The 26,687-nt window shown below is 42.1% G+C and overlaps 1 protein-coding gene across 11 annotated transcripts in view; it reads left to right on the top strand.

Annotated features, from left to right (window-relative positions):
• Positions 1-26,687, top strand: part of FGGY (FGGY carbohydrate kinase domain containing) — a 487,533-nt gene that overhangs the window by 43,274 nt on the left and 417,572 nt on the right. For all 11 annotated transcript variants that reach the window (XM_043876054.1, XM_043876057.1, XM_043876055.1 and 8 more), the window contains one exon: positions 2,959-3,110. In XM_043876054.1, coding sequence (XP_043731989.1) covers positions 2,959-3,110 — 152 coding nt within the window. The remainder of the gene's footprint in view (positions 1-2,958; positions 3,111-26,687) is intronic.

The raw sequence follows: 26,687 nt of genomic DNA, 5'->3' as shown, positions 1-26,687 counted from the left end.
GATGGTAACCAAAAAAAGAGGAAAATTCCCAAGTAAACTAAGTACAATAGTTTAAGGACATTGATCTATGTGTTAAAATCATCTCATTGTTTGGTTTCTTTTCCTTTGAAGGTCAGAGCAGCTCTGGGTTGGACCATGAGGCCCTTGCTCTGTGCTTCCTACCTCTGCAGCCCACCTGGCTCAGATCGTAACTCTGGGTGAACCATTCCAGCCACAGGAGCTCTTGGGAGGGAGAGGAATGGAGGGTGATAGTTTAGGGTCAGGGAGGAAGTTACTACCTAGGCTACTCTGCAACAGAAACCTAATGTTTAGATGGTTTTCTGATCTAGTCATTTCCTTTAGGTACCCCTAGAACACCTCCTGTGAGGCATTCACAGTACTAATTGAATGAGTACAGGGATGAATAATCTGCCCAAGGGTAAACTGACTCTGTAACCCTAATTCTTCTCTATTAGATTGTTTCCAGTTGTATTAAATATGATGCCGTCTTGGGTCTGTGCTCACGTGTTGTCTCTGTTGTGTGATCCCTCTTCCCTCACTCTTTCTTCACCTGCCTACCCAATGACGAAACATTTTCAGAATTAACCAAAAGCTTTCCTGCCTATCGGAAGCTATCCCTGTGCAGCCTCAGGTTTCGCTAACTGGGGTCTTCTCTCTGCCCCTCCTCTTGTGTGTACCATGTCCACGTCTTCTGTCCTGGCAGTCATCACTACATACAGACTGTTTTGTCCACTTTCCCACCTGCTCCATAAGAGCAGGGTCTATGGCACATTCTTCTTGGTATCTCAGCACCCAGCACTGTGTCTGGCATGTAGCAAATGGTTACTGAAAGATGAAGTGAACTTTCAGTGGAGTCATTTGTTTGTATTTTTCTACAAGCACTGGAAAGATGAACTTCCATGCTGTTGTCTATAATGAACATTATTAATTAATAATCATAATAAATAGAATAAAGTAATTGATTCTGCACAGTCTTCATTATGTCATTCTGAGAGCCTCTTCATGTGGAGCAGTAGTAGCTGATCAGTCTGTCTTTACAGTTAATAGTTTAGCAACAGGCGGACGCAGCTGCAGATACATTCTGTACAGTATTGAAGATGGGATACTGATACCGTCCTTTCCAGCACCCACACGTGTGTGTGTGTGTGTGTGTATGCATGAAATGTGTTCACACACCCACATTCTGATTCTGTGATGGTTCTTGAATAGGACCTGGACGTCAATATTTTTTAAAGCTATCCCAGGAGATTCTAATGTAAAACTAGGGTTGAGAACCAGAGCTGTAAGTGGTTTTTGTTATATAGTGAATCCACTCAGCCCTTTATACAAAATCTTAGATGTGCTTATGGAAGGTTCCATGTACTTTCTTTTATTTTCAATGTGTTAATGTTGTTTGAGGAGTTTTTTGTGACCTGAAATCTCTCTGGTCAGGCAAATCAGTGCCTGAGGCCTTGACTTATTTCAAAGATGACCTAATTTAGATATTTTCTCAGGTTGACTTTTTTGGTTACGTTTTAAAAATTCTTTTTCAAATCTATGGAAGAGTAAGGAAAATAAGATAACAGCCTCCTATGTATGTATGAGGATAAACAGATGAAGTTTTATCATATTTGCCACAATTATTTATTTATTTTTTTTAAGAAAAAACCACTTTAGTCTATGCCCTCCTCCTCTCCTCTGTCCAGCAGGTGATGGTTCTGCTGTAGTTGGTGTTCACAAACACTTTTCTTCTGTGCCTTTATCACATGTGTGTATACCCACAACAACAAACCATATATATTGTGTTTAAAAATACCCCAACTGGTGTAGCTCAAGTTTAAACTTGTTTTACTTATTTATTTATCCATTCTCTGCACAGATCTACTTTCAAAACACATTTGTGCTTTTGTTATTAGCAAAATTATATAATAGCTACAGTTATTTTGCCAATAAATAAAATAAGGTGTGAAGTGCCTGGCTCAGTTCCGCTGGAGTCCTTTTTCTCTTTCCCTTTTATAATCTGCCAGGTGTATTCATTGCTGTTCTCTGCATTTTGCCATTGGAGGAAGCAGAGGACTATGAAAATAGTAGTGACTTGCCCATCACTGTAGTATGAATTAATGAAGGTTCGGGGAGGGACAAAGGAGCAATTAGTTCCTCTGTGGGCTACAAGGTGTCAGAGGTTGGATGTGAGGGGTGCTGCCCATGCTCCTTTCCCAGCTGGTTTCAAATTCTGCTTCCTCTGAAACATTCCTCTTGAGGGTCTGCTATGTGACAAGTATGTGCTATATCTTTACACACATTATCTTTTGTGTTCAATGAATGAAAAATCTCAGTTAATCCGTCTAGGCCTGGTTATCCCCATTTTATAGAGGAGAACACTTAGGCTGAGAAAAATTCCACAACTTTTTCAGTATCTCTGTCTGTACTGAAAGAGCATTCCACCTATAGGTCTGCTTGGTTCCCCAAATGGAAAAAAATACTCCACAAAACCAACCAAGCGAGTAAAAAGCACTTAAATTAACTAATTTTAATTAAAGTGGCTGGAGGCAGTGAGACTATAAGCAGATAATAGCCATTATGTAGATGTATATGATAATCATACCTGAAATATATGTCCTGGTTTCCAGGAGGCATATCTTAAAAGTATTGTTTAGGCTTATTTCATTGGTTCTTTGCTTGAGTATACATCCAGAAAAGTGTTTCTTAGATATAAGGGATAGGAGAGGGGAAAAGTTGAGAGAATGAATGGTAATACTGTATAATTAATCAGTGAATCTTGACTAGGTTCTTTTGTAGACATTTAACCGTGGAACTATATTCAAAGAGTACATCGCTTGAAGGGAGATCTGAGGTTTGGGCGGGATGTACCAGTCAGTGTTGGTGGTGTTCCCGGTTGATGTGTGAAGTTATAGAAGCTGTTGTGAAGATTTCTGCCCTTGGGAATCCATAAACACCCCCTTTCCTTGTTTTTGCTAGGGGATTCGCATCGAAACGTCATCATGTGGCTGGATCACCGGGCGGTCAGTCAGGTCCACCGGATCAACGAGACCAAGCACAGTGTCCTGCAATACGTCGGGGGCGTAATGTCTGTGGAGATGCAGGCCCCAAAGCTTCTGTGGCTAAAAGAGGTGAGTGCACAAGTTTGGGGAGAGATTGCTCATAATAGCAGAGGATTCCTTCCAGTGAATCTATCCGTACCAGGCACCCTGCTCAAGTCTGCTATGTTGGATTTTTCCAGCAACTCTAAGAAGGTTGATCCCATTTTATTGATTCAGTTGCAGTTAAGTCATTCTGCTTAACTCATGCAAGGCACTGTGATAAGTATTTGACAGAGATTATCTCTTTGAATCCTAACAGCAACCCTATAAAGTAGTCTTTTTTTTTTCTTCTTTGTGTGTGTTTTGTAAAAACTAAAGCTAATAGAGATTCATCAGCTCACCCTAAGCGACTCAGAATCTTAGCAGCAACCCTACAGTTTTCTTTTTCTTTTTTATGTGTTTTGTAAAAGCTAAAACTAATAGAGATTTGTCAGCTCACCCTAAGTGACTCAGGAAGCATGCAACGGAGCCAGAATCTGAACCTAAAACTGACTCTGAAATTGATTTTTCGTAACATCCACTGCTCTGCTGCAGTTCACAGAGGTTAATTACCATTCCAGTTAGAAAGTGGCAGAGCTGGGATTCAAGTCCTGATCTTCTAACTGGAACATTCTCTGCATACTTTTAGCCCCCAGTGATTAATGTTTGACCTTGGTGGCATTTTATGGAATGCCTTTCTCATCTCACCTAAACTTGAGTTTCCATGTCCTTGTGTGATAAGATGATCTCTGAACAAAGCACTTGCAGGTGGTTCCCATTTCCAGATGTTAGGATCATTTATGAAGTGCAGAGAATGGTGATGTCAACTTAATGGTTCCTAGTAGATATGGATGCATGAGAAAGTTCAGGTCCTCTGGGAACTGTAAGGACTTGAAAACCCCTAGGTGGTCTGGTCAGAAGACAATTCATCTAAGGGTAAGACCTGCTGTGATTCATGTACTGGCTCTGGTGGGCTGGTTCTTCAATTATTCAAATGTGGGGTTGGGGTTGGGGGAGAGTTTCAGGGTGCTGACAAGGTGTCCTTGGATTGCCACCATGGGACAGAGAGAGATGAGCAAAAAGGATATTGATAATTAAGGCAGGCTTGGGTTGTTACTTGTTTAGTATATTGAGCTATTTTGTAAGTTTTAATTTGCAGAAAAATGCCTGTATTTGCTAGGAGTTTGAAAATAACAGTGTTTTAGGAGTTGGGGGTTTCAGGATCCTAATTCTGACTCTACTAGCATCACAGTGTATGACTTTGAGCAAAGCATTTCTCGTCCCAGGGTTCACTTCTTCTGTTTATAAACTGAGTGAGTTGAATTGGGTCACTTTGAAAACTGGATACCAAAATATCCTGAAATACAAATCAGATTACTGAACTGCCCTGCACTGCCCCCACACTCTATTCTGTGTTTGATAGGCTTTAATTGATTTCATTCTAGCAACGTCTGCCTGCTTGATGGCATGAGAAACTGAGACTGAGAGAGAGGGTTATATGACTTTCCCAAACAGATGATAGAGCCAGAATGTAAACCGGTGTCTCCTGGTCTCTAAATTCCAGCTCACTCCATTTGTCATGCAGTGCTGAAACCCTCTTTAAAGCTTGCCTGTCCAGGAAGTACCAGTAACAGGGGTGGTGGTGGTCTCTAAGCCAGCCTAAACATGGTGCAAAAGAACAAATAGGTTGGCTATGGCTATGTCACCCTTCTTGGCCATAGGTAAAGAAGAGCTATTCTAAATTAGGTGAGGAGAATGGGACAGGTGGTCACTGGTGCAATACCAGCACCTTTCCGAGCACCGGCTTTGTAGCCAGCTTAGTGCTTCGCATCCCAGGAGATCTTAATATACATCCAATTATAAGCTTGTCTGGATATTTGCCTATGTGCTTGAGATCAAAGTAAACTAAATAAAGCCCACAGAAAATAATTAATATCTCGATTTCCTGACTGTGATTATGACCTAAGACTGACATTCCATCTGTCCATTCATTTAGTCGATTCCATTTCAGAATTTTCTGAGCATGGCTCTACACCGTGCCTCACTGTGTATTCAAGTACCTGAACGTTGAGCTTCAAACCTGTGTTTCAGATTTTTTTAAATCGATTTTTATTTTTTTGGTAAGCATACCCAGGAATCCTTGCTGAGAATTCCTTTGGTTTTACTGTGTTTGCAAATTCAAAATCAAAACAACTTCTAACATCAGTTTTCGCATCTTCTCCTTAAAGCGTGCCAGTGGCTTTATAGCTTCTCAGACTTTAATGTGTAAATGAATCACCTGGAGATCTTACTGAACTGTGGGTTCTGACTTAGCAGCCCTGAGATGGGACCTGAGAATTTAGGTTTCTAACAAGCTCCCAGGTGGTGCTGATGTTGCTGCCTGCAGATTCACAAAACCACTTGCGGTTCTAAAGGCTTTTCTACCCTTATATCCTGAAAAGCATTCATGTATGGAGAAGTGGGAAGCAGTTCCTTCTTTTTAGTGGGCTTATGGGGAACTGAGACATAGGGACATGGACATAGCGCTTCCCAGGTGGCGCTAGTGGTAAAGAACCCGCCTGCCAATGCGAGAGATATAAGAGACACAGGTTTGATCCCTGGGTCTGGAAGATCCCCTGGAGGAGGGAATGGTAACCCACTCCACTGTTCTTTCCTGGAGAAATCCCGTGGACAGAGGAGCCTGGCGGGCTACAGTCCATAGGATCGAGAAGAGTTGTACACAACTGAAGCGACTTAGCATACACGCATGCACATAGCTTCACGAGCTGTTCAACAGCACATTCAACATCAGAACATGAGCCTATGCCAAGTTCATAGGCTTGCTAGGTGTTTACTCTTCATTCATTCCTTAATATGTCAAATCTTACTTGTGGTCCTGCCATCAACTGGCAGTATGGTAGGCACTGGGGGCATGGGTACAAGGAGGACTCAGCCTTACCTGCAAGGGGCACAGGGTCCAGTGGGACAGTGGTGGGGAAGCATAAGGAGGATAGAAACATGGACCCAGAGCCAGCAGAAGATGCCCTGAGCACTGTGTTAAACGAATATAAAAAGTGCTTTTGGGGAAAATAATCTGCTTCCTGGACAAGTTACTTGATATGAGCCTCAAGATATGACTGGAGGTTTTGCCTAGTAGAGAAGAAAGGAAGGATATTCTAGAGAGACCGTTTTTTGTTATCGTAAGGTACATAGGCCCCAGGACAGGAGCCTGAGATGCTTCCCTGGGAGTAATAGAAAATGAGACCAGGTAAGCAGCCTGGGCTTGATTTGTTAAGGGCCTGTTTGGTGAGAGAGATTAGGGCTGGTTGTTAGCCAGAGGAGGAAATATCCTAGATACGTTGGTCAGGGTGAAGAGATTAGATGAGGAGTAAGAAAATGTGTATGTTGTGGGGAGTAAGAACCAGTTTTCTTTTTTTTTTTTTTTAATTATTTATTTGTTGCTCATGCCACATAGCTCGTGGGATCTTAGTTCTTCACAGATATCAAACCCAGGCCCCAGCAGTGAACGTGCCAAGTCCTAACCACTGGACCACCAGGGAATTCCCCAAGAATCAGTTTTCTTATTTTTCTGATTATAGCACTTTGTCGGCCTTGCTTTGCTCTTAGGATAAGCTCCAAAATTTGTAATCTGGCTCAGGAGATGGTGTAGGATATCATTTTCACCTCCCCCCGCTGCTCACTTTGTTCCCTCCGGTCCATCCATAGGGACCCACTGAGTGCCTCAGTCACTCCAGGTCTTTGCCATCTCAGAGTCTTGACTAGGGGTTGGCCAACTATGGCCATGTGCCAAATCTGGCCTGCTGCTTGCTTTTGGATGTCTTGGGAGCTGAGAATGGCTTTTACCTTTTCAAATGTTGAAGAAGAATTTAAAGAAGAGTCATGTTTTGTGACTGGTAAAAATGAGATGAAATTAAGACTTTGGTGGCTGTGAAGTTTTACTGGCAGCCAGCCACATTATTTGTTTATGTGCTGTCTGAGGTACTTTTGCACTTCAGTGGTAGACCTGAGTATTTGAGATGGAGATTGCATTGCCTGCAAAGCTGAAAATGTGTACTCTCTGGATCATTACAGAAAATGTTTGCTGATCCCTGGTCTTAAGTGACGCTGTGCCTTCCGATTGAATATTCTTCCCTCTACTCACCATTGATTCTAACTCATCATGTGAATCTCAGTTTTACTGTCACATATTTAAAGAAGCCTTTTCTGACCCTCAAGTAAATCAGAGGTCTTTTGTCATTTTACTCTTTTTAAAACATTAATTGATTTATTTTGGGCTGAGCTGGGTCTTGGTTGCTTCGCGCAGGCTTTCTCTAGTTGCAATATTCGGGTTTCTCATTGCCTCTTCTGTTGTTGTGGAGCATGGGCTCTAGGGCACATGGGCTTCAGTAGCTGTGGTGCATGGGCTTAGCTGCCTCGAGGCATGTGGGATCTTCCCAGACTGAGGCTCAAACCCATGTCTCCTGCATTGGCAGGCGGATTCTTAACCACTGGACCACCAGGGAAACCCTGTCATTTTACTCTTAATTTTATTTCATTATATCTTTCATAAATTGTAATGACACGTCCATTTGTATAATGATTTGTATAAAGCTCACCCTTTCCAACCACTGTAATGCACAGGAAGTTGGAGGTGATGTCCATTTTGTTCCTTGCTGTGTCCCTATCCTTAATCAAATGCCTGGCACATAATGGGTACTCAGTAAATATTTTTTGAATGACTTGAGTGGGACAATAAGGAGCTCTTACAGTTCTCCAGGTGAGAAGTGATGAGACATGAATTAGGCACTGTGGGATGGAGAGGAGACAGGTTCCCAGAATTGTTAGGGATTAATGTCAGCAGGACATTGAGGCTGATTGGCCACGAGGGGTGAGCTAGGTGGAGGAGTCAGAGCTGACCACTCATTTCAGCATTGCTATCATTCATGCGCTCCTTGTGCTTAGCCTGGAATCGAATGTCAGAGGCAGTTGGATAGAATTTGGAGTTCAGACTTCCCAGAAGACAAAAGTGATATACTAGGACCACCATGGCTCATGGACAAAGCCACTTGGGTCCTAGTTCTGCAATATGGAATTTTAATCGTGTCTTTTTCATTTAAGGTTTATGTGTTTTAGGTTGACTGTATGTCTCCTTAATAAGAATTGTCAGATAAAAGGAAAAATGCCATTTGAATTTTTCATAACCCCCAGCAGTCTGGCTTCTCCATTTGGTCTCAATGACTCTGCCTCTCATCTTAATGAAGCCCAAATGTAAATTAAGTTCTCTCAGGCTGAAACAGCTGGAGTCTCCTATCTTTATAAACATGAAACATTGTAGGGTAACGAGGTGCAGGCTGAGGAAGGTCAAGCAAGTTAACGGGCTGATGCCGATCCTGACAGCTCACTGTTAATGGAAGTTAATTAACTGGCTTGTAGAGGATGCATGGAGATATTCCAACCCCTCTTTTAACTCATTTCCTCTTTTTGCCATTGTCAGCAGAGCAGAAAGCTAATCATTTTATAGTTTGCAGTTTTCATTGTTCATTCCAAAAGTCTGGAAGCAGCTGGCTGGAATGTCAGAGAATTTCGTTGATGGGTTTAGAACACGTATCTGTCCCTTTCATTTCCCCAGTCCATACAGTTCTGCCTCTGTTCTCTTGGCAACATATTGGGGAAATGAGTAAGTGATGCTCTGATTGGTTCTGATGTGCTTTTTCCTGTGTATGTGGGTTCTTGGGAGCAACCAGGGAGTTCGGATGCCCAGAGAAGTGGTTTGATAACTTCCTGCTAGCCGTGCAAGGTGTCAGTTGAATGCTTTGCAGTAGGAACTATTAAAAAGAAACCTCTGTTAGACTCCAGGAAAGCCTGATCATTGTCTCCTCTGTACAGTGAGAGACTTGCAGAATAAGTGCCTTGACCAGCCTTAGTCATCTGTTCCTCTTGATTATATAGTAAGATCTATTTTCTTTTCTTCAGGTTTCTTGTCTTGAAACTTTATGAAAGATAAACAGTGTCAGTTTCTTTCTTAAAAATGGAGCATTTCTTTTTTGATGGCAATATAGTGGAAACTGTAGTCTTTATTAGTTACTCTGGCTTTAAATGCGTGCATAGGTCTTGATATTATTTACCTACATTCATCAGGTCTTTGCAGTAGAGCTAATACAAGAAAGGAACTCTGGGAGGTAGAACACAGTTCTGTAACAACAAGTACTGGATTTGAAGGCAAATGACACTTGCATTTAAATCTTTCTCCACCGTTTAACAGTTTTGAATGACCTTTGACTAAATCAATGTCTGTGATTTTTCAGCATGTGTAGCTGTCAAATGACTAATGACAATAATATCAATCTTGTGGAATTAATTGTAGTTTAGTCAGATATTTGTAAAATATCTTATACAGTAGATATTCGAATAGAAGTTTAATTCTCACTTCCACTGTGTTTTAAAATGTTTGTCTCTACCGATGGATATGTCAGTAACATTCTATAGCCAATTGAGAGAATGTTAAACATTAGAATATCTTATTTCAAGTCACTGAGTGTAATGAGTTGCATGTTTTCCCTGTTTAAATAATAGCTAAAGCAAGCATCTGAAAATGACCACAAAATTGTCAGACAAATCAACAATCATAGAACATAGTAGAAGAGTATAAAACAGGTTTTCAGAGTCTTTCATTTATCTGAATCCTCTGTATCCAATGTATGATACCTGTACCAGGAGGCAGCCAGCTTTGAACTGCAAAGCAGAGTGACTCACTGAATATCTTGTACATGTTTCCCCTAAAATTCACCAATGCTTACAGCCCCAGAGTTATTTTATTCCACAGTGATTATTCAGTTTTTATACTATCTCGTGGTTAGATTTATCATTTTTTATAAATGAGGAACATGCATGCGTGCTCAGTCACTTCAGTTGTGTCAGACTCTTTGTGACTTTATGGACTGTAGCCTGCCAGGCTCCTCTGTCCATGGGATTCTCCAGGCAAGAATACTGGAGTGGGTTGCCATGCCCTCCTCTAGGGGAACTTCTCGACCCAGGGATCGAACTCGCATCCCTTGAGTCTCCTAGCCCTACAGGCAGATTCTTTACTGCTGAGCCACTGGGGAAGCCCATAAATGAGGAAACTGAGGCCCCCCCAAAAAAGTTAAATGTTTTACTCCTAGCCTCATATCATGTAAGTATATGTACATCAAAATCCATACAAACAGCTCCATCCTCTATTCCCTTCCTATGGGGGCCTGCCTGCACAAAAAAAGTGATCTCTGCCTTCGCAAAATTATAGCTTTTTTGAACTAAGCAATAAGAACAGAATAAGGAAATAGATGTGGTGTTGGAGAAGACTCTTGAGAGTCCCTTGGACTGCAAGGAGATCAAACCAGTCAATCCTAAAGGAAATCAATCCTTAATATTCTTTGGAAGGACTGATGCTGAAGCTCCAATACTTTGGCCACCTAATGTGAAGAGCCGACTCATTAGAAAAGACCCCGATGCTGGGAAAGATTGACGGCAGGAGGAGAAGGGGATGACAGGACGAGATGGTTGGATGGCATCACCGACTCAATGGGCATGAGTTTGAGCAAGCTCCAGGAAATGGTGACGGACAGGGAAGCCTGGGATGTTGCAGTCCAAGGAGTCGCAAAGATTCGTACACAACTGAGCAGCTGAACAACAGCAACAGCAGAGAAAATAGATGAAATCAGTAGCCAAAATGTATGTAGTGCTTATTATATATCTAGCACTTGTCTAAGCATTTCATCCCAGTTAAACTTATCTGTTCCTCACAACCACCCTAGACAGTAAGTCTCATCTTTTACAGATGACAAAACAGCCTCAGAAATGTTAAACAATTCGCCTGAGGTTATTCAGCTAGTAAATGGCAAGGTTGGGGTTTGAACCTTGGCATTTCAGACCCATTGAATGGGCTTATCACCATTTCACTCTACTGCTTCTTCAAATGTTTGCCTTCCAGGGTTTGGATAAACTAGTTCAGGGAAGAAAGTTGGATGTGACAACTTCAGGAGAATCTGAGGCTGGGAACAATGGGTGCCAGGATCATTTTTTTTTCATTTACAAAGTATTGGTTGAGTGTTTCCTGTGTGATGGGTATTGGAGATTCCAAGATGAGCAAGATAGATGAGCACCCTGCGTAGGCTTCTGGGAACTTAGATTCTACATAAAGAGACAGAAAATAGACACAGAGACAAATATATAAGCAAAGTGATTTTGTTTCCTGGAAAATGCTATGAGGGAGAAACTCAGGTGAACAGATTTGGCATGGCTGGTGTGTTCTCTTGGGAGGGCTTGGTTGACGAGAATGATGAGATTTTCAGGAAGCAGGAGCAGCGGATTCAGTGAGGGGAGAACAGCACCTATGAGATCCGCTGAGGTCAGCAGGGCTGGGGCAGGGTATGAGCGAGGCAGATGGGCAGAAGGTGGGTTAGAGAAGTGACCAAGGGCCAGACCCTACACAGCCTTGGGGTCATTGGCAGGAATTTGGATTTTATTCTAAGAGCAGTGGGGAATGGTTGATGGATTTTAAACATGGGTGTGACATGATCTATGTTACGACTTTGGGGAAAAAAAACTTCTGGCGCATGTACTGGGTAGATAATAAATATTTGTATAGCAACGACCAAGTTTACACTGCAATGTTAAAGGGAAAAATTATGAGGCTCTACAGTCTTACAAATGCATTTGTTTTAAGAAATTTACAGTATAGGAAAAAATGGCTGTATATATTATTACAAAACACAATAATGAGGTACTATCCATGGTTGGAATAGTTTGCTACTGTGACAGCACAGTGCTCAGGCTTTTATTACTTCTTAGTACTTTTCCATTAAAAAATAATCTTATCGTTCCAGGTATCTTTTCTGGTTGACAACACTTCATTATTTAGCATGGGATTTTTTTTCCTCCCCCCCCCCCCCCCCCCGCTGGGATTATTTCCTTAAACCATCTGCATTATATGAAGGGATTTACATGCAGTATTTCATCTAAGCCCCTCTGTGACAGGTATTATTATTCCATTATACAGATGAGGAAAACAAGCCCCGGGGGCTTGAGTAGTTTCTTTAAAGCTACACAACAAGTAAATGGTAGAGCCAAGATTCTCACCAGGTCCAGCCCACCTCCAGCCCTGGGCTCTATCCATTGGCCTGCACTGCTCTGTGACTCATTTCTGCCCACATGCAGGGCTATAGGCTAGCAGCTCACAAACTGAATCTGGTCCCCAGATGGGTTTTGTTGGACCCACCCTGTACTTGAAAAAAAAAAATTCCTTTTTGAATTAGTGTCCAACATTAAAAAAAAAAAAAAAAAAAAAAAACATAAAATTCCAGATTTCTGTTTCTCTCGAAAAAATAATAAAAGGACTTGGCAGTCCTGGGTTCACATTTCCATGTGGGAGGAACTGGCCAGAGCTGCACTGGGGCTGCCCCTCAAGAAAAGGCGAGTGTCCTGCATTTTACAGCGTTCCCCACCCAGCCTGCTTCACCATTTCCTCTTCCAGCAACTGCCCCTCTGGGTGCTTGGAGCTGAGACCCAGGCTTCGAGAATTTGTTCAAGGACTCCATCATTACTTTTCCTTTAACAGAATGCTTCGAGAAATGGAAGGTCTTGCCAGATGGTGCATTTCTTTATCAGTGGATCTAAGGATACCATACCCGTGTTCTCTTACACCTCTGGATCTTGGCTGAGTTCTTCCTTCTGCCTGGCAAACTTAAAATGATTTCTTTTCACTTAGGGAAATTTATACCAATTTTTCAAGCTCCAAGAAGCCTTCCTTGACTTTCACCATGGAGTGTTGATTAGGGTCTGACCCTCTGCCCCGCCTATGGCATCTTCCTCTTACCCCCCACGCTGGAATTTATTAAACTATTATTGCACCTCATTTATCTCCACGTCTGTGATGTCTGGGGCATTGCTTTGCTTTGTATCTAACACTGATAACTCAGTAAATATTTTAATGGATGGATGGGTGAACTTACTAAATCATTTGTCATGCCATTTTTGGTTGCTGGGTGTGTCTGTTCAGATAGTTCTGTTCCAAAGTAAAGATCCACTGCATGTCGAGCAAATGTTACTTTTCTTTTCCCTATTGTGGAAAAGGAAGTTTGGACTATTACTGCTCCTTTCTACCTCAGAGCCACCCCTTGGCTGCAGCCTGTCACCTCAAGTCACTGCATATTTTGTGTGAAGTGAAGCCTCCAGATAGAGGCAGTAACTCCTCTGGGCTTTTCTCCTTGTCTTTGTACTCTGAGGGGACTAACCCCTTTGTGTTGCTTCTTTCATCCCCAAGAAAATCCAAGACACATCATCTGAATCAAACAAGCTCTTTTTAGAGTGTTTATACTAGGGCCATATTACGTTTGGACCAGATTTTTCCCAGCCTTTGAGCACGGCCGACCGTATTGTCAGCTGGTGTTAGGGCATCTGTTGTGGATTTTCTCTCCAGGGTGGTCTTCCCATAAACTGGGCTCGTGACTGAAATATATGGAGTGTTGAGGCTGATGGCCTGTCTTCATTTACCTGGACGGTGAATCTTTTCCTTATCCCTGCATTTGCATATTTGATTTATGCCAGCTATGTGCTGTATTCTTTTAGTTTTATAGTCCAACAAAGTGATTTTAAAAAGCAGACCAAAATTTTTTAAAAAAGAAGGACTTGGCCTGGTACCTAGTAACATGTAATAAATGTCAGCTATTGTTATGATACTATATTTTGTATTTTACTTTACAGCTTCTATGGCTTGAACCTATGTTTTCTTTATTTGATTGATGACATGGCCCTGTGAGTTAAACATTGAATGTTTGCTGCATTTTATAGATAAACACAATAAGCCTCAAATAGATGCACTGCCTTGTCCACAGGTATCAGGATTGAGTCTTCATGAAGGTGCTTCTGGCCCTGAATCCTGTCTTGTCATTTTGTTTGTTTGTCATCTGTTGCATCATGTTCCTTTCTCATTTAGGTTGGTGGTTTCTGAGCTCCTTGAAAGTAGGTACCAAATCTCTTTCCATACCTGTTTCCTCCCCTTACCCAAACGCGGTGCTTGGCATTGAAAACATACCCAATAAATATTTTCCAAATGATTCCTTGTTTTCTGGTCTAAGGCAAACTCATGGCTGTAATAAATAGCAAAGCCCCCATTCCCAGCTTCCTTGCCGCCAGCCGTCCTGACAACTGTGTAGGGATGTCAGCTACTTCTAGGAATTTACAGAGAAGCAAGAGAACGATTGCTATGTTCCACTGGCCTTATGCCTACATGGTATGATTTTTGATGTAAGACAAAGATTGGACAAAATTCTTTTCTCACCAGATTAAAATGGAGGTCACATCTATTGGAGGAAAGAACTGTCTTTAGAAAATATGCTAAAAAAGACAGTGCATTTAATGCTTGCTGTGACATATAGGAACTCATTAGCATGGTCAGCTTCATTGAGGTGAACTGTTCCATTGGAAATCTGGAGACCCAGGATAGGTGGATGTTAATTAGGGAAAGGGAGGAGGCAGACCAGAAGTCAGGAAAGATATAAGTCAGAGCATTCTTCTGAAGTAGTAAGTCTCATTTCTCTGAACACGTAGGTTGGTTTTATTTTCTTTTGTCGTCGTTCTGTTGTTGTCTTCAAAATGAGAATGACTGTTCTGCTATTGTAGGACTATATTCATTTAATCAGTGAAACAAACATTCATCTAGTAACTACTGTGAGAAAGGCACTGTGCCTAGTGATGGGAAGGCAGAATAGAAGCCAAGAGCATCCTTTATCTCAAGGGGCTCTCAAGTCTAGGATCAAGGGTAACAGGCTGTGAAAGCCATTTTCCCCCAACATTTTATTGTCAAAACTGTCAAACATACAGAGACATAGAAACAATTTTATAACGAACACATAGAACCCTCACTTGGATTCTATTGTTAATATTGTACTGTACTTGGCTTATCATGTGTATGTCCATCTATCTGTCCTTCTGTCCATCAAGTCAGTCCATCTTAAGTTTTTGGAATAGGTTGAGTCACTCTTGGGCTTCCCAGATGGTGCTAGTGGTAAAGAACCTGTCTGCCTATGCAGGAGACACAAGAGGCACTGGTTCGATACCTGAGTCGAGATGATCCCCTAGAGGAGGGCATGGCAACCCACTTCAGTGTTCTCCCTGGAGAATCCCATGAACAGAGGAGCCTGGTGGGCTACAGTCCATAGGGCTGCAAAGAGTCGGACATGACTAAAGCAACTTAGCATGCACGCACAAGACATTATTACACTTGTGAAAGCATTTTGAAATACTAAAACCCTTTATTTTTTGAGATGCTTATCAATATTATTCACGATATTGACCCTGTTTGATTGCTATCCATGAACATTATTGACACCTGCACTAGAATTTATTAAATATTCTACCATGTGCTCTTAAGTCTGCTATTTCAGTTAATTTATCTGAAAATCCTGTGAAATAGATGTTATCACTTACCTTGAAGATAAAGAAGCTGAGGATGGAGAGAGTTAGATGGATTACCACCTCCTGGCTCTATGACTTCTGGCAGTGCTGGAATGAAAGAGCCTGGGTTTTCTAGCTCTGGGAAATGGATTTAAGAAGAAGTAAAGGTTATCTGGTCAACTCCAGCTTCTGTCAGGCAACGCGCGCCCCCCCTCCCCAGCCCCCACCATGTCTACGGATGAGATACCTAGGTAAAGAGAGCTAGTTCTCTTAGTTTAAGTTTCAAATCCCAGATGGCATTTTGTCTAACTCAAATTTTTGAGATAAATATGAACTCTAGAATAACAAGTTCTCCTAATTTAGACATACGATTGAAGAATCATGCTTGAAACTGGGTGAAATCTGAGGTTTCCTCTACTACACAAGCTCCAACCCATTCCTCTTTTTTTCTCTGTGGTCCAGCACATTAAGTTACCTCCCAAAGGTCTGGCCTCTTCCTTCTCTTTGCGTTCATCTGAAATGTTTGCAGTTGGAAAAAATGCATAAATGATTCACCTACTTCCTTAACTGTTCTGAATCTGGGGGTCCTGGCAGTACTTCTGTAGCTAAGACCTCACTGGAGGCCAGTCTCTATGCCTGAAGCTGTGGCCACTTTGCTGGTTGAATGATAAAGGGATTCTAGGATCCGCATGAAAGCCCATGTCTCTGAATCTTTCCTGTGTGGAGAGGCTGGGGTGAAACTTGGGCACGACCTCAGTAATAAAAGAAAGTCTGATCTCAGCTCTGCAGCCTCATCAGTACTCCTACCCACACCCTCTCAAAAAGCTGCTTTAGTCTGGCTTCCAGGCTCTGTCATCTTAATAGTCAGTGTCTTCTGGCTCAAAAACACAGGACTAGGGAGTGTTCAGAGGGAAATAGAAGCTGCCCGGGTAGTGGCTGCCCTGTTTGGTCTCTGTCTCATTTTGTCTTTGCTTAAGGATCTGAAGAGTGGCGCAGATCGATATTTTTCTCCCAGTAATGTTGCGTGTGTAGAGTATTGGAGCTTGCCCAAGAAAAGCAAAGTGAGCTACCAGGACATGAGCTCTTTTTACCAATCAATTATTCATAATATTATTAATAATAAGGATTTCATCTTCTCTATTGGTATTATTCACCACCGATTAGCGAAAATGACCAGTCACGGGCTAGCAGCAGTCAAGGTCTGGCATTTGGGAACAGCTGTTCTCCATGACCCCTGAAGTTCTCTCTCAGTGCTGGCGTTCTGTGAGCCTAAGATAGATAGGGAGAGAATCGGGACCAGAGTGAAGCCTCCTGCAGTTGTCTTGGCGTGAGGCCGTGTGGTCTGGCTTTGGCCAGGGGTCAGAGACCAGCCCATGGACCTGAGAAAGGGAGTGAATCATTGTGCAAGTATTTATTGAGCACCTCCCATGTCCTGGGAGGCAGCAACCGGGGCAGCAAAGAAGAAATACTAGGTTTGGAGTTCAAGTGGCTGGGGTTTCACTTACTCTCTGCATGATCTTGGGAAATTCATTTCTCTTACGGGCCTTAGTTTCCTGTCCATAAAAGGTATTGACAACAGTATTTTGTATCAGAAGGTATTTGGTAAGTTGTAGAGTGCTGGTGGTAGTGATGTATTTTCTGATGATGATTAGAACAGAAAAAGTTGATTTTTGGGGGAAAAAAAAAAAAGAAGTTAATGAAGTCTATTTCCCATATGCTTATCTCTAAATGCAGTTTAAGAAAGCTAAGCATGAAAGTAAAAATCCACATTTTTCTTGAGGTAAGCACTGTTTTTTTTTTTTTTTTTCCTTTAAACTATGCTTAATCTTGATGGACAGCTTGGGGAATGGGTGGTGTCATTTGTGTTTGAGCAAATGGGGACAGGCTGAGTGTGAGAGTTAGAGCAGGGCATCTAAATCAAGGCTAACTCAATCCTCTACCCTTCCCACAACAGCTTACAGGCCCAGGGAGAGAGAAAATCCATCCTCAGATGCCCCAAGCAACTGCTCCCAGAGTAGTTTCACTTGCACCATTATGCGTAGCTTTAGGGTACTGTTTTCAGCAAGCAGCGTTCTTGGGACTTTGGCTATAAGAGTGGGCCCCTGTTTCAGAGAAGTCTGAAAATGCTAGCATGGTGCCCATCGCTTCCTTCCAGAGTTGACCAGGGACATTCATTCATTCAGCAAATATTTACTGAAATTTTATTTTATTCCAGGTACTGGGTTAAATGCAGTAAACCAGAGTCCCCATCCTTAAGCAGCTCATATTCTAGTAGAGGAACAGAAATAAAGACACAGCGCTCTGTAAGCAGGATGGAAATACACCCATGTTAGGGGAGAGGAGTCAGGAGGAGATGACGTGTCGGCTGGGAGCTGGTGGAAGCGGGCACTCGGCAGCGTGGATGACTGGTGCAGGGAGGCGTCTGTCCGTCCAAGGAAAGCAGGCCTCTTTGGGGCTGCAGTGGGAGCATGGTGAGAGCCTCGAATGTGAGAAAGCAGTTCTGTGAGTCAGTCTAAAAGCATCTTTTGAGGCCCTTTTGCGAATTCGCTACTATTCATCATGGGAATTTCCTTTGTAAACATTATGGAATGGAGCCCTAGCCCCAGTCAGAGAAAACTTTCTGTCCCACCTGTTCTGACCATCCCACCGCAGGGCCTGGACCAGCGGCGACAGGCTTGGCGTGCTCCTGTGGCTGCGATGTCCTCCCTGGGCCCAAGGAGAACCCTGCTCATTTCAGTCCTCTCAGGACCAGACTAGACAGTGTCCCAGAGCACAAGGCAGGGAATGAGCCCCTGTTGTCTGGGAGGGTGGGATGGAACGCCGGGCGGGGGCTGCTCCACCTCCTTGGTGGGCGTGTGACTCAGAGGCGGTGACATCAGCCATGACTTCATTCCCTGAGAGGAGAGGCGGCTGCAGACCATGCGCGGGCCTCCGGCTTCTGCCCTTCCTTCTCCACCTCTGTCTCGTCCTGGGGACGTTGTCGTGGTCCTGCTCTTGTTTTCCACACATCTTTCACTTTGCTGCTTTTCTGTCCTTCTCATTTTATTCACTTCTCATGTTTAACCTATTCTTTCCCTTCACCTTAACTTCCCCTTCTCTCTCTCTCTGTCTTTTGCTTTTGTCTTTTTCTTCTTCCTTCCTCTCTTCTAGTTTTCTTTGTTTCACTTTGCTTTTCGCTCATCTTCTTTGCTCTTTTGGCTTCCTCTTCCTTTTTCTTCCTTTTCCTCTGCTCTTTCTCTTCCTTCTGTGTTGGAAATGTATATGGAAGCTGGTCCTCCTACCATTTCCCCACTCCAGACTTCCCTCCATGTTGTTGCTATCCTCCCCTTCCTAAAACTGGATCCACAAGTCACCCCCTGCTCAGGACTCAAGGTGGCTCCCATTGTCTTCTGACTTGAGCATCTAATATGAATTTCCCTTTTCCTCCGTTTTGGCACACGTCTCTCAGGCTGACCTTCCCAGCATTCCTCTCCCGTGACCATGGATAGTGTTGCTGCTTCTTCCTGCACTTTGCTCAAGCTGTCCCCGCAGCCGGACTGTTCTCCATCCCGTCTTCCTTAGTCTTTGCTTTCTCTCCACACTGAGGTCAGACTCTCCCTCACAAGTAATACCACCCCTCTGCTGCCTGCCCACAGCAGTGCCTTGCTTTCATGACCATGCGGCATCCTCAGTTTATAAATCAGATGTTTTCAAACTTGAATTATTGTTTACTACTTATCCATCCCTGCTGAGTGTTTCCTATGCAGACTCTTTGCTCCACCTAGCCAATCAGCAACCTGAGAATTAGGACCAGTATATTCCTACCTTTCATCTATGGTTACCTTCATGTGTAGCACACACCCAGCCACACACCAGGACTGATGGGCAAACTGTTGCATGGTCAATAAGTATGTCATTTAAGAAATCATTATTTCATGTTATCTCAGGGACACAAATGAGTAAATTATGATCTCTTCTTATAAGGGCCTGCGAGTCTAGTAAGAGAGACAGATTGGTCCCATATAATTTGAAAAAAGGAAGGATTGTGAGGGAAACTAACATTTACTTGTGATTGTGCCAGGATGAACATTGTGATATGTATAACCTCATTGAATTGAATCCTACTAACAGTGCGAGTTAAACATTGCTGTAAGTGAACAAAGGGAGACCCAGAGATATTAGGTGACTACTGTTCAGAAGTAATGTAATTACCAAGTAGGAGAACCTAGCTTTAAAATTTTTTTTTATTATTTTAAAAATTTATTTTATTAAAGTATAATTGATTTAAAATGTGTTAATTTCTGCTGTACAGCAAAGAGATTCAGTTATATATATGTGTGTCTATATATATATATGTATACACATATATAAATATTCTTTTAAATGTTCTTTTTCAATATGGTTTATTACAGGATATCAAATACAGTTCCCTGTGCTATACCATAGGACCTTGTTTTTTTTCCATTCTATGTGTAATATTTTGCCTCTGCCAATCCCAAACTCAATTTATCTCTCTCCCACCTTCTTTCCCCCTTGGCAACCAAAAATCTGTTCTGTATGTCTAAGTTTGTTTCTGTTCTGTAGATAAGTTCATTTGTGTTGTATTTTTGATCCTGCATATGTGATACCATCTATTTGTCTTTCTTCGTCCAACTTCACTTAGTATAATAATCTCTAGTTACATCCATGTTGCTGCAAATGGCATTATTTTTTTATTACTGAGGAGTATTTTGTTGTATATATGTACCACATCTTCTTTATTCATCTGTCAGTGGACATTTATGTTGTTTCCATGTCTTGGCTATTGTAAGCAGTGCTACAGTGAACATTGGGGTGCATGCATCTTTTGAATTATAGTTTTGTCACTGTATGCCCAGGAGTGGGATTGCTGGATCATATGGTTACTCTGGTTTTAGCTTTTTGAGGAGCCTCCATACTGTTAAAGTGTCTGTACCAATTTACATTCCTACCAACAGTGTAGGAGGGTTCCCTTGGGAGAAACAAGGTTTAAACTAAAGTGTATCAGTCTCCAAAGCCCATTGTCCTTCCTGAAAATGGAAATGTGGTGGAACAGACATTCTAACTAATATAGAAATCACTTAAGAAGTGGTTACTCTGTTCCAGATGTTCTGGACACTTGACATACACTTGCTCCTTGTTCTGTAAATAGCTGTGTGGTGAAGGTGGTACTATTGCCCTCTGTAATCACCATAGACAGAGAAATTGAAGTGAAGCGTAGTTAAGTAGCTTTCCCAAGGCCACACAGCTAGGATATATTAGATCTGGGAATTTTACTTTTGCAGTCTGTGAAGAAGAAGCAGTGGAGAGTGCAAAGACACCTTGGTGCGGAGTAAAACATTGTGTTACTAGAGCTACCATTGCGTCAGTCAGTTTGAGGAATCAGGGACAGGGTGGGGAGGGGTGGTGTTGAAAGGCAAATGTGTTGAGAGATGAGGCTAAAGGGAAGCCTGGGGCCAGGTCACAAAATCCTTACAGTGTTCAGTGCCCTCTGTAAGGGCTCTTCACAGAAGGTGCAGAAGTGTTCCTTAGAAAGGATGTTTTCTGTGATGTTGGACTGTTATGCATCATCATGAGGAAGAGTTTAAGAAGTTCTGATCTTCTGCTACTTGAGTAGTGAAGGGATTTCTCAGTTGCGGACCTTGTCCACACACATATATATCATATGATTTATGTGTGTATATATGATGCACATATGATATGCACCATGTATTCTTTATCCATTCATCCGTGAGTGGAAATTTAGGTTGTTTATGTCCACACACACACCCCACCCCCCACCCCAGATTAGTCTCCCAGGAAGGGCCAAATGGAACCGTGAAATACACCCATCCTTTATGTGTTGGTATAAGTAACATTTGGGTTGAAGGAACCTGGAGAAAATAGAGGAAGGCCCTCCTTGTGAGCCAGCCTGAATCCGCCACCAGCTTGTCCTCAGATGTCCCAGAGCACGCGACATCTGATGGAGCACTTTTCCCGCTTCAGCCCCCTCTCCAGTATTCTTGGCAGACGTTCAGGGTAGTGCTGCACTGACCCAGGAGTCCCAGCCAGGAAGTGAATGAATCCATTTTCCAATTAAAATGAAACTTCTCCAAAGGACCTGCTCACCCTGAGAAGAGAAATTTATCTTCCTGGCAGTCTGGCTGGCTAGGATATGTCTGTGCCCCTAAGACAGACAGTGAAAAGCCATTAACTTGAATGAGAAAAGAGAAACTGGGACAGTCCTTATTCACAACCTCATTCATTTATCCATTCATTTCTTATTTCCATTTCCATAAACTCCTATTTAGGTTGCACATCTATGCTCATTCATTTATTTGTTCATTCATTCAGCTAATGTTATTCATCATCTATACATCAGATAGAATGCAAGGTCCTAGCAGCAGAGAGACTGAACAAAAACAGAGTCCACGACTGTTAAAGAGTTTTCAGTGTAGCTAGGGAGACAGACACGTGAACAGACAGTGGGAAGTGTCGTGGTGGGGCTAGTCACTGAGTGTTATGGAGGAGCAACGCACAGCAGCGCCCCACTCCGTGTGGGGGAATCACAGAGGATGTCATGGAGTGCGTGAGTCCTAAATGATGATCACATGTTGGCCAGGTGAGAGAGGGAGGGTATCCGGATAAGCAACACTGTGGATAAAGACGTAATAATAATGGTGAGGAAAAGGACAGTTTAGTGCAATATCTCAGAGATGGAGAATATCAGAGAGGAAGCTGCCAAGTCATGGTTTACTTGTAATAAATTTACATGTAAATAAATTTAATCTTTTTTTTTTTTAAAGAAGACAGTGTCTTTTTTGTTTGTTTTTATATGGACCATTTTTAAAGTCTTCATTGAATTTGTTACTATATTGCTTCTGTTTTACATTTTGGTTTTTTGACTACAAGTCAGGTGTGATCTTAGCTACCCATCAGGGATCAAACCTGCATCCCCCACACTGGAAGGTGAGTCTTAACCACTGGACCTCCAGGGAGGTCCCTAGACTTTAACCCCAAAGGTGGTAGAAAACTTTGAAAGCTCCCTGGGTGGAGCTGTGTCTGCTGTTTGCTCTCATTTCCCTGACACTGAGCACGGAACCTGACCTGTAGAGGATACCAAATGAAGAATGAATGAATGATTTACATAGTCAAATATACATTTTATGTAGGCCATTGTATTCTAATTGGCTGTGTAGAGGGTGGGAATTGAAGGGGGTTGAGAGTTGGTCTGTGAAGAAAACTGAGCACTGAAGAACTGATGCTTTTGAACTGTGATGTTGGAGAAGACTCTTGAGAGTCCCTTGGACTGCAAGGAGATCCAACCAGTCCATCCTAAAGGAGATCAGTCCTGGGTGTTCATTGGAAGGACTGATGCTAAAGCTGAAACTCCAATACTTTGGCCACCTCATGTGAAGAGTTGACTCATTGGAAAAGACCCTGATGCTGGGAGAGATTGAGGGCAGGAGGAGAAGGGGACGACAGAGGATGAGATGCTTGGATGGCATCACCGACTCGATGGGCATGAGTTTGAGTAAACTCCGGGAGTTGGTGATGGACAGGGAGGCCTGGCGAGCTGCGATTCATGATGTTGCAAAGAGTTGGACACTACTGAACAACTGAACTGAACTGACTGACTGAGAGTTTGAAAGAGGCCACATCAGCTAGGGAGATAACAGACCACCTCAGCACTTAATAGAGTGAAAAAGCAACAATTTATTTACCTTGTAATTACATAGGTTACTGATTTGGGGTGGGCTAAGGGAAATGGATTTTCTGGTCTCTGCTGAATGTGTTTAAGAGTCCCTGAAGGGCTGCTGACTTTCCTGATCTGGGCTCTACTCACCTCTCTTGAAAGCATGGAGCCTTAGCCAAGATGGTTTGTTTTTGCTCCAAGGGTCCTCTCATCCTTCAGGTTTCTGAGTTTCCTCATGCTGCAGCTCTACACTCCAAGGAGAAAAAAAGCAAGGTCTTTGAGACCTCTATTCAGGACTATCACAGTGGTGCTTCTGCTTCATTGCATTGGTTAAACCAGGTACTATGCCCAGCCCCAATTCATGTGGTGGAGAAACAGGTTCACCTTCTTTTTTTTTTTTTTCCGATGAAGTATAGGTGATTTACCATGTTATGTTCTGCTGTACAGCGAAGTGATTCATTTATACATTTATGTAATTTTTTGTATTTTTTCCATTATGGTGTATCACAGGATATTGAATATAGTTCTCTGTGCTATACAGTAGGACCTTGTTGTTTACCTATTCTATATATAATAGTTTGCATCTGCTTACTGCAACCTGCCAATCCATCCCTTCCGCAGCCCCCTCCCCCTTGGCAACCACAAGTCTGTTATTTATGTCCATGAGCCTGTCTCTGTTTTGTAGATAAGTTCATTTGTCTCATATTTTAGATTCCACGTATAGGTGATATCATGTTAGTCTTTTTCCTTCTGACTTAGTATGATCATCTGTAGTTGTATCCACGTTGCTGTAAATGGCATTAATTTGCTCTTTTTTATGACTGAGTATTACTCCATTGTATATATGTACCACATCTTTTTTATCCATTCATCTGTTGATGAGTATTTAGGTTGTTTCCATGTCTTGACTATTGTGAATAATGCTACTGTGAACATCGGGGAGAATGTATCTTTTTTGAATTGTAGTTTTCTCTGGATATAGTCCAGGAGTGGGATTGCTGGATTGTATGGTAATTCTAGTTTTACTTTTTTGAGGAACCTCCATACTGTTTTCCATAGTGTCTGCACCAACTTACATTTCTATATTGATTCTTTTTCTTTGGAGAGCTCTGACTACTACAGGGGGATGACGAGGTGGGAACTGCTTCATGGATTAATTGCGAATTTAAACTAGAAGGATGATTGGATATAAGCAGTGAGAGAGGAGAAGATGACTTATTGGGTAACTAGTACACTGAGAAGGAGGGAAACATTTGGGGAAAATAATGGATTCTGTTATGGACCTGTCAAGTTAGAGGTGCAGTGGGGCAGTTTGAGATCATGCATGTTATTTGACTTGTAGTTGGTTAGAACCTTGGAAACAATTAAACTTGTTCAGGGAGCACATGAACAATGAGAAGAACATTTAGATGAAACAAGAACATCAGCATTTAAAGGGAAACTAAAGAAAAGTTGCTCAGGAAGGAGATAGAAAAGCAATGATGAGAAGGGCATTGAAGGAGTCCAGGAGAATGAAGTGGTAAGCAAGACCCCACTCAACCTCTACTTGTCCAGATCTTCCACTTTATGTCATGTCTCTTCCAAGACCTTACTCAGTCCAAAGCCCTCTCTTCTGTTAGGATCCTCCCCTCCAGAGACAGTACCACATACTTGAAACTGTATCTAGGTCACCATAGCATCTTTCTCTTTTCTCCCTTCTTCACTTTATTGTGCTGTCAGGGAGGCAGACCCCTGACTAGCACAAGGCCAGGTATTAGGGATCTGTTGATACGTTTTAGTCTGTCTTTCCATTTAAGTGTTGTGTGACCTTGGGACAGTTGTAATCCCTTTCTGGATTTTACTTTGTCAACCTGCAAGGTGAGGTTTATAATTTCTTGCCTTTCCCTTTTTCTTTGCCTTAAAGAATTAGGCAGATCCGATGAGATCATGCATGTCAAAGTGTTTTAAAACTCATGAAGCTCTGCAGCAGTAATTAGAGTAAGATCCATTGACTTACTAGGCACTCCATGTTATTTCACTTAACCCTCACAATGTCCTTTGAGGTCAGTGCTAGTTATGTGGCACTGGAGGAAACTGAGGCTTAGAGAAATTAATTTGCCTAAAGCTACGCAGTTGGGAAGTGGCAAAGACAGTAATCAAACTCATGTCTGCCTGACTCCAAGGTTCTTAGAGCCCACATACCAAAGCCTTGTTTTCCTAATGCTTGTGGTGGTATCACATTCCTGGGCAAAGTCAGCCTTGCAGAATAAGATCAGTTTTCATACAAATGATAACATTTTTACTGTGAGGGAATCATTTCTAGTGTGGATTATAAATTCACCTTTCTGTATAATAGCAGGGCTTCAGGGAAGATGTGGGGAAAGGATGCATGTATATATCTAGTTCTTGAAGATTAATTGAAATCTTCCAATGGAATTATTTCATTTTATAAATAAAGTCTGTGAAGGTACAGTAAAACAAATCCTTCTCTAAAGGAGTACTCTACCTTGTCAGTTTATTTTATTTTTGAGGAAGATTCACTTTTATTTTATTTTTAATTAATTTTTATTGGAATATAGTTGCTTTACAGTGTCATGCTAGTTTCTGTTGAACAGCACAGTGAATCTGCTGTATGTATACACATACCCACTCTTTTTTGGATTTCCTCCCCATCTAGGTCATCACACAGCACAGAGTAGAGTTCTCTGAGCTATATAGTAGGTTCTCACTACTTATTTTATACACAGTATCAGTAGAGTATATATGTGTCATTCCCAATCTCCCAGTTTATCCCACTTCTCTTAAACCCTTGGTGTCTGTACATTTGTTTTTTGGGTGTCATTCTCAGCAGAAGCATAAATATTTTTTTCTACTTGATCTTTAGGCTTCAGCTCAAATCTCTCTGTCATAAAGTCTTTTTTAGCCACCTCGGCCCCAAAGCCCTTTTCCTTCTCTGAACAATGTCTGTGATTAGTCATTAGAGGTAGATATATGGCCACACACAAAAAAATGAGTTATGAGGCTGACTCACCAAACCTTGGTATCAGGCTCATTACATGATCATCATACATCATCTTATTCATTACCGACCATTTCCTTTGCACACATCTTTTTCCAGCTTCATTGTAATTTTACTTTAAAATTGTTTGATCTTAAATTTCTTTATACCTCATGAAACTTTCTGCATTTTTTTTCCTCCAGGAGTTAGCTGGCTTTTGCCCTCCAGGAGTTTGTCCTTTTGAGATGGACTTAGGTGTATGAGTATATAATAAGGACGCAGCAAGGGATGGAGAGATTCATTGAAAAGGTGACATTTGAGCTGCATTTGAACCAGGTAGACGTTTGATCACGAGAGAAGATGGGAAAGTCAATCCCATAGTAGAGGCTTCAGCCTCGACAGATACAGGGGAGTATGAAAGGGTACAGTGCATTTGGGGAAGGGAGAGAAATGAGGTGAGATCAGGGTGGGGAGTGGCGAAGAGAGAGGTGACGGGCAGTGAGCCCAGAAGGAGTCATACAAGTAATGGCCAAGTTGGAGTTGGTTAAGTGTCCCGAGAGCCGTGCCAAGG

The sequence above is a fragment of the Cervus elaphus genome, chromosome 20, assembly GCF_910594005.1.
Source record: "Cervus elaphus chromosome 20, mCerEla1.1, whole genome shotgun sequence".
In the NCBI taxonomy this organism is placed as follows: Eukaryota; Metazoa; Chordata; class Mammalia; order Artiodactyla; family Cervidae; genus Cervus; species Cervus elaphus.
This window is presented reverse-complemented; position numbering and strand designations above follow the sequence as displayed.